This window comes from Belonocnema kinseyi, chromosome 5, assembly GCF_010883055.1.
Source record: "Belonocnema kinseyi isolate 2016_QV_RU_SX_M_011 chromosome 5, B_treatae_v1, whole genome shotgun sequence".
NCBI classification, from domain to species: Eukaryota; Metazoa; Arthropoda; class Insecta; order Hymenoptera; family Cynipidae; genus Belonocnema; species Belonocnema kinseyi.
This window is the reverse complement of record NC_046661.1, coordinates 15256221-15269569: the sequence shown is the minus strand read 5'-3', so window position 1 is coordinate 15269569 and position 13349 is coordinate 15256221. Positions and strand designations below refer to the sequence as shown.

Sequence of the window (13349 nt, the reverse complement as noted above, 5' to 3'; positions counted from 1 at the left end):
TGAAAGAGGGAGCTCTTCTTAATATTTTTACACCAAAATCATGTCGATACACCTTACCGACTGCGAGTAAAGCCACCCACGCTTTAACTTGACAGACTGTAACTTCTTTACAGACTAGGTGGGTCTATGAATTGAAACAATTTTTGATGAAATTTTTTCTGAAAAAAGATCTTCTTTTGCTTTGCTGGAAATCAATACACAGAACTTTCGATTGTCGGTTGAGTGCTTTCCCATTAAGTTACTAGAGCGATCCAAAAAATAATCCTGTTTTTGAAATATACGCATTATTATTTTAGGTAGAAGATGCTTTTTCAGAAAAAATTCAATCTAAAAACTCTAATAAATTTACAGTCTCAATTATAAAAAAATCCTCAGCAATTACCTTTTCGAGATCAGATTCTGAAAGAGCGGGAAATTTTAAGTTCAGATATGTTTTCAGTCACGGGTTCTCGTGACCTCTACAGGTTACATGAAGGTCAAAAACATTCTTTAGAACTTCTGAACCTAGAAGGTTATCATGGTTTGCTCATATCAAGGTAATGGTCCTTACAAAATGCGTGTATGAGTGCGCTAATCACGAATCCGCAGCCTCTATGACCCATATACGTCAGTATAAAGGTCATTGGAATGTCGACTTCGTTAATTCGAGTGTTGTCATATTTTGGACCTCAAATTCTGAAGGAGCGGCAAATTCTAGGTTCGGATATATTTTCACTCTTTGGTCCCAGAGACCTCTAGAGGTCATATGAAGGTCAGAAACATTCTTCAGAATATGAAGGTGAAAACGATCATTCTAAATTCCCTGGAAAGTATCTCGTCATGGTAGTTGGATACAGAAGAAATGACACTCGCATTCAGATTCACATCCAATTGTAGAAACTGCTACAATTCTAACGTGTGCAGTAAGATATGACCCTGACACTTGATTATTTTTTCACTTTTACCCACAACTGTAAGTAACTTTGCCAACTCTTACAATTCCGTACGACCGTCTTTATGAAGCCGAACTTATCTGATTCGTCTGTTTCATTACCCATCAGCTACACTGCAACTACCCGTCTTTCTAGGAAGTATCTAGGTGAAGACGTGAATCTGTCATGTCATGCATAAGAAAAAGTAGCTTTAAGATGCAGAGATTCGAAGCCCCAGTATCGGCGATTGGTCAGGGTGAGCAAGCGGACCCGCAATCGTCGTCATCATGCGTGGATAATTGGTAAATAATTGGTGGATAATTTAACCTCTGTAGAGTCTACTGCTATAAGAAAAGAAATGACGCCGTGCAATACGCGTATTGACAACTTTTGTGTTGCTTGTGGGAAACTCGCCATCAGTATTGAAAGAAAACCATTTACAGATAAATTAAAAGAAAATTACAGAAATTTCTTCAGGCTAGATACTCTTGAAATCTAGGTACAACAGTTAAAAGATATCTCTTATATCTTATGAATCTGTTCAGTCTGTGACTCTTCTTTTCCTCATGACCATTAAACATGATGTGAGAGAAATTAATATTTCAACTAATGAAGATTATTCGAATATAGATGCGGAAAATATTAAAGTGCAAGTCGGCGATTTAAGAGACGAACATAATAATCACAGTTTTATAGATGAATCGGAAGAAATATATGATCAACATACGAATTCTAATGCGTTTACTCAAGATGAATTGAGTGACTTGGTTCAAGATGCAGGACTATCGAAAGAACTTTCTGAACTAGTAGCATCTAGATTCAAAGAAAAAGGGGTTCTAACTCCTGAAACTCATATATCCTTCTACCGAAATCGAGATTGCGCATTTAGGAAATTTTTTGCAAAGGAATTGAATTTGGTATATTGTAACGATGTTGAAGGTTTAATCAATTAATTTAATTGCGTTAAGTATGAAGCTAGTGACTGGCATCTATTTATAGATTCTCCAACAAGAAGTTTAATAGCTGTTTTGCTCCACAATGGCAACATATATGCTCTTATACCGATCGGTTATTCTGTCGTGTTAAAAGAAGAATATCATAATCTTAATTTACTGATCCAGAAATTGAATTATGATTTTTACGACTGGCAGTTGATCGAAGATTAAAAAATAACGACTATCTTATTAGGCTAACAAGTGGATTCAAAAAAAATCCATTTTTTATTTGTGAATGGGACAGTCGAGACCGAAAACAACATTATGTGCAAAACGACTGGTCACTTAGACAAAATTTGAGACCAGGTACTATTTACATAAAGGAAGTTATGCGAGCGGCATAGCAATTTCTAAGAAATAATAAAGATGCTGATTACAAGAATATTGTAAATAGAATGTTAAGAAATTATAGAGAAATGGGTTGTCTAATGAATGGAAGATCCATTTTGTTCACTTCCATATTAAATACTTCCCGGAAAATTTGGGGGACTTTATCGAGGAACCGGGCGAGAGATTTTACCAAGAATTGAAGGATGTCAAAAGAAGATACAAAGGTTTTTGGGACATAAGTATGATGGCGCACAATTGCCGGGCTCTCAAGAGAGACATTACTACTCCACATAAGAGAAAATCTGTTCGTAAATCTTTCGCCAGTAAACGAACACATTATTCGCGACTTTATTTTGTTAATCACAGGGTATATATGAACTTCATATGACCTCTAGTGGTCACTGGGACCCTGGGTAAAAATATATCCGAACATGAAATTTTCCGCTCTTTCAGAATCTGAGCTCAAAAAGATGATATATTTCAAATCAAAGAAGTGTACTTTCAAATGACCTTGATCCTAACGTGTAGGGCAATCGGGCCACGGATTCGTTATCAGCTCCCTCGAAAACATATAGTCCACTTAGTTTGGTCGTAGGACTTTTTTACTTCATTTCGTGGTCCTGTGTAATAAGTAACGTATTAACATATGAAATGAACAACGAATACTTGTACTATTCTTTTCTGAATGATTCGCATAATTATCCATCCAAATATCGCCCAACTCTGTATAGATTTTATAACTGTTTGTGAAAATAAAATTATCTATCCACATTCCACAGTGTGCCACCCACACCCATCAACTTGCTTTGGACATGCAGTTGTCCTTGATAGTGCCGATGTTAGTCTTTTTTCTGGAAATCAAGCCCGTGATTGGTATTCTGCTGATCTTCTTCTTGCTTCAGCTTTCGGCAACACTGCGTTACCTATCTACGGTAAACAACAACCTCTCGCTCGTCATATTCCATGGGATGACGTAAGATTTATTTTTTCTCTACAAAATTGATTATCTCCTTTTATTAGTTATTGTAGTTTTTGCCTGTTTCAGACTCAAACGTCTTTATAAGACAGCAAACTTGACTTATATTCTACCCCTGCATAGAGCCACACCATACTTATTTGGTGTCGGACTTGGTGTTCTGATGAATTACACTGGAAGAAGCATTAAACTTCACAAGGTAAGAACAGTTATGTAGAAGCTGTAATGAAGAAAAGCTTTGCGAAAATGATAAAGGTAGAAAGTAATGCATATTTATGATTATTATGCACTTGTATTCTTTGAGAAATAATTGTTTATATTTTTTAATTAAATATTAAAAATAAAATAGAAAAATGTCCAGTTGCCGCCAGTCCTCCCTTTTTCCGATAATTTGGTACTTTATCTTAATAGTGACACAAATAAAGGAGATTTTTGTTAGGTTTTTTCGATTCTTGGATGGCTGATTGCAAGTGCCTTAGGATCCTGGTCATTATTTTCGCCCTGGAAGTATGCAAGAAGGGACTTCACTTATGATGTTGAAGAGGCAGCCTACTACGCTGTGATAAGTCCAGTGTTCTCTGCTTTGGCTCTTAGCTGGGTCATCTTTGCGTGCTTTACAGATCACGGAGGTAAGTCATCACACAAATTACTAATCTGTAATTTCTCATGCTTTAAATTCTGATAATTAATTTTGATCTTCCAGGTGCTGTCAACAAAATACTGTCCAACTATTGGTTGGTAGTTTTCAGTAGAATATCATACGCCATCTACTTATCACAATTCGCAGTTTTTTTCTACAACATCGGCACAACGCGTTACTCTTCTGAATTTCAAGTACATACAGCTGTAAGTCTTCTGAGTCTTTACAAAACCGTACAAATGTTTTGTTATCATTTTAATTTATTTATTTTTGATAATTAGATCGACCCGTTTGAGGCGATGGTTGTGGTAGCAGTATCTACTGTTTTGACACTTCTTTTTGACATTCCTTTGCAAGAAGTGAAAAACATCATAATGGAATGCACAGGGGGATTGAGAACTGCAGAAATGCTTGAACAGGCGTCAAAAGAAGAACACGAAAGAAAGATGAAAGATCTCGCATCGAACGATGAACGCAGAGTTAGGGTTATAGATGTGCAAAGCTGTGATGAACACGAGGAAGAACCTAATCGCAGGAATTGGCGAAAGGGTACCTTCAGAGAACTAACAACACATCAGAAAGATGAGAATATAGAACAATACTCAGTTATACCCCCTCGGCCAAGGAGGCAGGTTGCAAGAAGACAGTCTTTAATAAAAATGGATCAAATTAATAGATTCGGAATTCCGCGCAATCTAGCAGACGGAGATGAGGCAGACAGAAGAAGTAGGAGTAGTTTTGGAACTTTAATTAAAGATTTAAAAACGGCGGATGATAATTTGTCATCCGACATGCGTTCTCAGGCTAGTAATAATATTGGCCTAAAAGATAATGACGATTTTACTCCAGGGATGATCAGAAGGGAAAGATTTTCGCCCAAACGAACTTCGCAAAGAGAAGGAGTTCCCTCCTGGGAACTGGTCGGAAAAAACCGGGCAGAAGCCTGGCGAAATTCTAGATCATCCAGATCATTATTAAAATATGCGGAGGCTAGACTACTTTCTTCCGAAAGTGAAGAGGATGATCATCCTAAATTGAGAAGAAGAGTACAAGAATCAAGGCTAAGTGGCGAGGAAAAGTTGATCTATAACGAAGAAGAGTTTCGTGACGATGACCAGGACTTTCCAAGGCGACGCTCATCTGCAGAAGGCAAAATGGCACTTCTTAGAGACCCAGTGGGCCAAGAAATGACCTTATGGACTGTCTCAAAAGTGTCTCAATTAGAGTCCTCTCAAGAAACTAGTGATATGGAAGACAATGAAATAAATATAAGGAAAGGAAAAGTTAAGAAAAGTTCCTTTAGTGAAACTCCTAGTGAAGAAGAAAATAATTGGGAGCTTTCAAAGAAAAGGTCCCTCACAACTGGAAGTCAGTTTACTTCCGTTGAGAATGACGGAAGTGTTTCCACGTTCGACTTTGTTCTATGGAAAGATAGTGAGAGGATACCAATTCAGGAACTTAGCAAATTGCCTCAGGAGGAGGATGAACTTGAATGTGGGTGGAACCTGATAAGAACTCCGGATATGGAAATAACCAAAAGCTCTTCTGGTCTCTTTAAGCGTCAGTCAATTATCAAGAGTCAAGCTAGCGAAGAAGATCCAGGATATCTACTACCTGAGAGACCTAAGCTTGTTCAGCAAGAACAAGAACATCCCTTCAAAAAGGCTTGGCAGGAACAAAAATCTAGATCAGAGGAGGATTCCTATACGGTGAAGGAGGCAAAGGAGAATAAAGAGAAAATGGAATTTAGAGAATCAAAAGATAAAGATACCAAAGAGGTCAAGCAACATTCCGACAATGTGGTTAAAATAGAACAATCTAGGCAAATTGGTCCCCTTTTAGACGAATAATTTACTGTTAATTGTAAATCAGAGTCAGACAGAAGCCAAATTCACAATTATCGCAGTCATTCTGAAAAGAATGAGTATGAACGGCCAAACGAAGAGGAGCAATTTGTGAATTACAAAATAAGGAGAAGAAAGTCAGTAGACGTTAACAGGAGTTGGGAACACGGGGAAACATGATAAGGATGCACGACTAAAGAAATTTTATTTCGAAATTAAGAGAAGTCTGTCAAATTCAAAAGTACGAATAATACTTAAGCGCTTTCTAAATATGAAAAAATGGAAATGTTACTGATCTATTAAGAAACGGTTGACCATATCAGGATAATCTTTTCAGGTTCAGCGTAAATAATAGGAGGAAGAGGATTCGGCCGGTAACATTGTCTATTCACAAAAATAATTTATCTATATATAAATCATGTTTCTGTCGTAGAAGTATCTTTACACCCGGATGTGTGTTCTGAAAAAATTTCCCATATACTGTATCGTAAAATGCTGTTTTTTTAGAAGGATTCGTAAAATAACATTAAATAAAATTATGTTATCGATTAGAGAATTAAACTTTTATTTATAAACAATATAATTTATTTCAAGTACCTAATAATTTCAATAACAAACGTAAATACAAAAAATGCTTAGGATTGTCGGATTATGACATTTTTAATCTGGGATTTCTCCGACGTAATGCTGAAAGAAAAGTGAACATAATAAAACTGAACTTTATTCGAAAGATTTTTTTTTTCTCTGAACTTTTTCTCGGATAAACCCGGCCTGTCATTATCAGCCACGGACTAAGTCAAATGCCTGCCCCACGTGAAAATTTCCCCGAGAATTGACCGAGAATCTTCCGGGATCGAACGTAAGTTTCTCGAGATTCCAATAGGAAACTTTCGGGAGGTGAGCGATTTATATCAGTATATACAATCATTATATTACATCAATTCTACTAATAGTGTAGATGCAATAAATAATGTAATAGAATAAATCTTCAATAATAAACTAATAAATAAATGAAATAATAATAATAATGAAATAAACAATGTCTATACTTTTTCAACATTTCCAAACTAATCCAAATAAATACATATGTACATTCAGTATATTACGCAAAATCTAATTATAAAATTGATACAACTAATAGCGTTTAGTATTCCCTTATTTACGCTCTTTATTGCTAGAAACGCTGTGAAAAACGCGAACAACATTCTGTTATATTTTTTCAATAGGATTAGCATGACAATAGAAATAAGGTAAAGTATCCAATACCGGGACAGAACGTAAATGAGGGCAGGTTAGCGCTTAATCGATTCGCTATGAATGTAATGGGGTGACAACATTCATAAAATTCAAAATGACTTTGATATTTTATTCATAATGGGTAAAAAATGAGCAGTTGCTTTGATGCAGTACTGAGACAATAAAGCGCCGAAGTGCCGCAGTACTTGGACAGCCGCCACCTTATAGTCGGAAATATTACTTCAACGGTAAACAAGTATATATTACATGGTTTTTAAATAATTAAAATAAACTATATTAAACTATATTAGTTGAAGATTCGTAATTTTATTTGAGAATTCATCAGTTTGGTTAAAAATTGATGTTTTTAGTTGAAATTGAACTATTTTGTTTAAAACTTATCTTTTTTAGATGAAAATTCAACCATTTTATTGTGAATGCATGCATTTTGATGAAAATCGTATTTTTCATATTGGAAATGAATCTTCGCTTAAAAAATTAATTTTTTTGTTTAGAAATTATTCTGTTCCACTTAAATATTTGATAATTATATTTCAGAAATTCATCTTTTTGGTTAAGCATCCATTTTTTAACTGAAAATTCCACTATTTAATTTTAAGTCGATAATGCATCTTTTTCATTTTCTTTTTTTATAATTTCTGACTTCTTTGTTTAGGCTTTTGCTGAGTTTTGCTGACTCCTAGCTTTTTATTTGTTGCGATTTTGGACAGTTTGAAATTTAAATCTGAAAATTAAAATTAATTTTACATGTTTTAGAGCGAACACCATAAACAATTTACATCCAAACACTAATAAACTATAAGGTCTTCAGTAATACGCAAAATTAAATTATAATAATAATTTTAATTGTAGCTCACGGTCGTCTTATGCCTGTCTGGCTTCTACTGCCGCTTGGAAAGAATGACGGTCAAACTTGCACCAGGCTGACATTATGTCCAGAATTACGGTCATGTACGAAATCGTAAAAGGGTACCGTGACAACTGATTATTCAAAAATGAATAATAAACTTTGTATTTTTTTAACTGAATTTCATAGAGAAGCGTCTAATCTAAAATTATATTACATAACATTTCGCTAAAAATTTGACATGTTTGTTTAAATCACTCTCATCGTCACCGTGTGTTGGCTCCGGTTACATACAAATTGAGCAATAAAGTCACTACATCAACATCGCACATTTTAATCTTTTATTTTCCATGAATAAATTATTTAAACAATTCAAGTATCGACTTGCTTTGAACAGTATTGTCAGATATATAATTTAAACCCAAAAATACTAATTTTAAAATGCATTTTTAATTAAATTTAATTGATTTGACGATGGTGTCCCACTATCGGGTCGAAATTATCGTTTGTCCCAGTATTGGGTACTTTTCCTTAATTTTGTTTTGGTATTATAATGTATTTAAAATCAATAGCTGTGTTATTTTGTAAAATCTCTGCTCTGCTATCATTAACGCGTACAAGTTCCTGAATTACGGCAAATAAGGATTGTTGAACAAGAGCAAAGTACTGGATAATACCATATGAAGACCTACTGTTCTAAATATTCAATTTCGTCAGTTGTCAACGTATATTCTATTATACAGCTGAGCGGAATCGCCTTATTATTTCTTTGTTTTATACAATTGCTTTAAATATTTAGAGCCTGCTTTATCGCTTTTATTCGGCCGATAATGTTTATTGCATTAAAAATGTCTACATCAGTTTTATTAGGACCATGGATAATTCTGATAAAATAATTACGACCATTCTCGAAGGAGCATGCTCACCAAGCCCAAAGAGGTCCCCATATTTTGACAAAAAGTATCATCAGTAATAGTAACCGATGAGCGTTACAAGAACACTTCTTAAGACCATAGAGGCTCTCCACATCTAAGATGAAATTGCTTAACGACATATTTGCTAAATCAAGTTTTTAAAGATCAATTTCATTCTGCAGCAAGGTATGTACAGCGCTCATTAGAAACAAAAAATTCTAGTAGTAAGCAAAAGACAGTATTCCGCTTGAAATTACGGATCCGTAGAATAAACGAAATACTCTGATCTCAGAAGCTTTAGAGAACATTTAGTCTTCTAAAGGCCGTGGTGGTTCAATACTAGTGAATTGTTCATTAATTCGTTTACGAGCTTCTTTATTTCAGTAAAAAAGTGAATCAATATTCTGGAAATAATCCTTTGATTCTACCGAAGTTGGATAAGTTTGCAGGCATAGATTTGCCTTTAATGCCTTTAAATTCAGATAAAACATGTTTATTATCTTTCAACAATTTTGTTTGACTTTCCATGCAAGCTTCTGTTCTTAAAAGGGATTTCTTATCAAGACCAGGATACATGTGATTTGATCCTAATCCAACTTTACAAATTTGTCCTTCATACTTACAATATAATCGATGGTACTCAACATTCAATAGATGTACATAAGTTTTGGACGAATGCTTTTTCCGGTGCGTCTAGAGTTGCTGTTGGCTTCAGCGCGTTGTTATTATTTATGAAGCCAGTACCTTGACGTTTCCAGTCAAAACCATTTGTAAAAAGATCCTGTAAAGATAATACAAATTGTGTCTTCTATAATGGGGAGCTATATTAAGAGTCTGTCCAAAAACGGGCTAGAACTTACTTCCAAGTCCTGAGGATGCTGGGATACCGTCAGAGCATTATATAATGGGCTTCTAATGGCACAGTTTGTACCAAATGTTGATATCCAGAACCATATACATTATACAAAATCTTATCCTCTTTTAACGCGTAGATCGAGTACAATATTCAAAGAATATTTTGCTAATGTCGAAACTGCCGCATTGAGTACATTGCGTGATTGGTGGCTCAACATTACACTCTCCAATGTATTGGAAACAATCGTCATAAATGCGATGCTTTCTTTAAACGTCCGATTGAGGGTTAAGTAATATTCGATTTCACGTATTCAAAAGTTTCTGCTTCGTTTTTGAAATATTATTTTCGTCGAGTAAAAGAGCATCTGTTAATTCAGAGTGTTTTCGGAAACTGTTTTAGATAAAAAATTTTCAATGTAAAATTCCAAAATGACGTGTAATGTTCTATCGCAGATAACTGTAGCGTTTCTATAGAGTGGTTGATTTAACCAGACTACTTCAGGATTATTGTCATTAAAGTCCAAGAATTCGTCATCGTTATCGTCACTGTCATGTGTCTCAGGTTGAGAAATCGAATCAAATGATAAAACCTAAACTAGTGAATATCAACGATAAACTAGTGAAGTTGTTAAAAGTTTATCACTATCAGTTGTATTCTATGTTACATGTGTGAGTTGAACGTCATATGCAGTTTTGGAAATCTCTTAACAGAAGGTCGTCATCCACAGAAGGATCATTCCTCAGGTCAATTGTAGACGATGTATTCATGAACTTCAGAGTCAGTGCTTCTACTGACTTCTACAAATTTGAAATCTACCAAAGTGAACGTGGCAATAAAAACAGTTGCATTTTAGGCACCAAACATTCTAGCCGCGTGAAAATGTCAACAAATTTTGTTCTTTAATTTTGTCAGAAGGTCAGTTTTTTCGAAGTTAAATATCAAGTATTATAATTTAATTTAAATATTATGAAGAGTTAATATTATATATTTATTAATTATTATACGACAACAACCGTTTAAATTTTCAACTTGACTCTTTAAATTTTAGATGATACTGATGCCTTAACGTGAGTTAAGAATAAATTGATCAAGGACCATATAAAAGCGACAATAATCGAATATCTTAGAAAGGAATATAATTAAACTAATTCATTAGAAATACACATATTATATTTTTTAGAAAGAGATTAAAAATAAAAAACAAAAGTTTGATATTGCTTTCGCCAAAGAGGTGAAAAAAAAGCAAGGCTAGTGAAGAAATAAAGCAAAATTCATAGGAAAAAATAGTAGAAAAGGCTTTAGAAAGGTTCGAGCAACAAACTGTTTTACTCAAAGAAATTCTAAAGATATTAAAAATAATTTGGGCAAAGATGCTTATTACCTTCAAATTCATCTTTGTTACAGAAAGTGCAGTCACAAAATAAAGAAGAATTAACTTCATTATATAAATCTTTCTACAAACGCACAAGGAAGGGTTAACTCTCCATACTTTTTTATATCCCTTACGATCCTTGAAGATGCCGATAAAAATATTATTAAAAAGCAACGTTGGACTTTAAGATATCAATCTTAAAAAGACAAAACGGTATCATCTATTATCATTCTTATAATACACATACATCGCTTTTTAATGAGACAAGACTTACCATATTATCGAATCCATTTCAATTTAGGCGGGTTCTACACTTGAATCCTCAGAATCTCCCGTGAAGGTTGTTCTTTATGAGAACATTGTGAACAAGTGAACAATCCTTATATATTGTTTTATATGTTGTTCTTTTAGAGAAAATGAGGCGATACGAATTTTTCCCATTTGCAACAAAAAAAATTACGAAGTTATGCGTATTGGAATTTTGTGCTTATTTTTCTAAAAAAAATCAAATGTTTTCTTTAAATCTTCATACTTTTCGGTTAAAAGAGGTAACAAATAAATGAATTGGCGTTACTTTTCTGAAAATATTAAATGTCAATTTTCTTTTTAAAAAAACCCACACTTGAATTTTGGTCAATTTTCGGATAAATCTGAATTTTATAAAGAAGACATCTTGTAAGTTTTATGTAGGCTAAAGAACTTTCATTGCCAGGACATTTTTTTCTCCATAAAACCAAATTTTATAATATCTCGCAAGCAACGTTTTATTTTTTATTTTTTCCTGTATTTTTCGAAGTGTCTGCTTATGCATACCAGGAACATACCCTATAAAATAGAAGGAGCAGGAGTGGACGACGTACAAGTTCAGGTTGTATCGGGATTGGTTGGGATTGGTTTCTTTAAGAAACCATGATCGTAGCTTCTGGAGCCTACAATTTCTCGAAATGTACTGTTATAAGATACATATATCGATAAATATTAGAAATAAATATGATTTCAGGTAACCCATCTACCACACTGGATCCGTCATTTTGTTTTTGCATTTTTTACACTGGATTTGGAATCAGCGACCTCGAAAACCCCATTATACCAATTTAAAAAAAGATATATGTAGCTTGATCGTCCGCCATATTGGACCCAACATTTTGTTTTTCCAATTTTGGACATCAGATTCGTAATCAAAGACCTCGAAAACCCTCTCATACCAATTTAGAAAAAAATAAAAAATTTATTTCGCATACTCTGGAATCGCCATTTTGTTTTCGGAATCTTCGACATCGGATTCGTAATCAGCGAACCCAAAGCTTCGCGAGAAACATAAAAGGTTGAACAATCATAAAAAGAAGTCGTAAAGAAAATTTGTATGTACTTTGACATTTTCGTATACAATAAATACCACTGAGTTTATATCAATGTGTTTTCTTTCTTCTTCTTCTCCTCTTATTAGATAATATACTCAGTTTTCAGCTGGTCAGTTTCAGGGGCAGCTTCATCTCTGAAGATTTATTAATCTTCTGACGACAGATATTTCAGGGCCCACTCTTTTTTAACGGCAAGTCTAACCATCACCAGCGAGTAGAATCTCGGAAAACAGATTTACACATTTTAAAATATAGTTAACTAAAAAATATGTAAATTCTATACAAACTTTTTCTTTAATCAGTCTAGTAGAGATGAGCATGGACTAATTTTACCAATACAAATGGGTAGGGTTAGCAACCCATAGTGGTGCTACAAATGCTGACTAGCTGCTAACGATATGTATAGTAGAGTAGGAGTGGGCGTCCCATACTCTTGCCTTACTACTGTCGTAAAATTTAAATGCGCGATGCACATGCGCTCGGACGATTTTAACATCTGAATGTATTTCCGTTTAACATAAGAATATTTATAGTCCTAGCATCGTAAAGAGATCATTGATTTTTGGTATGAATATCTGCATTTTAGGTGCTACAATCTTACCCTACCAACATCTACATTTAAACATTTATTTTCTCCGTTTGCGCAGTTCAAGTGTTTTTCAAATAAGGTAATGGAGTTATTCGAGACTACAGAGAGGAGGACATATATAATTCATTGGTTTTATGTTTTGTTTCATTGCGTTTGTTTTTCATTATATCGTTATGGAAATTGTAACAAATAAAATGGAGCCATGCTTGGAAAGTTTAACGACTTTGCACGGTTATAGTTCATAACGCGACATTCCTGATCAAAGCCGCACACTCATACCGCGCTGTGGACTAGAGCCATAAGAAGTTGTAAAAAAAACTCCAGAAATAGTTCTATTTTAACACAACACTTTCATAGTTTTTTTTGGGTCACTGATTTTAAATCCGTTTTTAAAATTGTCAAAAAGAAAAAATGTCCATTCCTATACGGTGATGAAAATGCTAATAAGCTTTTGTTT

At 34.2% G+C, this 13349-nt stretch overlaps 1 protein-coding gene and 1 long non-coding RNA gene across 9 annotated transcripts in view; one reads left to right on the top strand and one right to left on the bottom strand.

Moving 5' to 3' along the window:
• Positions 1-6257, top strand: part of LOC117172978 — a 283642-nt gene extending 277385 nt beyond the window's left edge. For 7 of the 8 annotated variants that reach the window (XM_033361313.1, XM_033361312.1, XM_033361311.1 and 4 more), the window contains 5 exons: positions 3016-3209; positions 3282-3411; positions 3652-3841; positions 3916-4058; positions 4134-6257. In XM_033361313.1, the coding sequence (XP_033217204.1) occupies positions 3016-3209; positions 3282-3411; positions 3652-3841; positions 3916-4058; positions 4134-5702 (2226 nt within the window). In that variant the 3' untranslated portion in view covers positions 5703-6257. The remainder of the gene's footprint in view (positions 1-3015; positions 3210-3281; positions 3412-3651; positions 3842-3915; positions 4059-4133) is intronic. The other variant, XR_004467089.1, reaches the window with a different exon arrangement.
• LOC117172983 overlaps positions 1-10009 on the bottom strand; it is a 10685-nt gene extending 676 nt beyond the window's left edge. The window contains exons 1-2 of the long non-coding RNA XR_004467090.1: positions 9575-10009; positions 9338-9495 (exon numbers count right to left, since the gene is read on the bottom strand). This is a non-coding gene — a long non-coding RNA (uncharacterized LOC117172983). The remainder of the gene's footprint in view (positions 1-9337; positions 9496-9574) is intronic.
• Positions 10010-13349: the final 3340 nt, after the last annotated feature.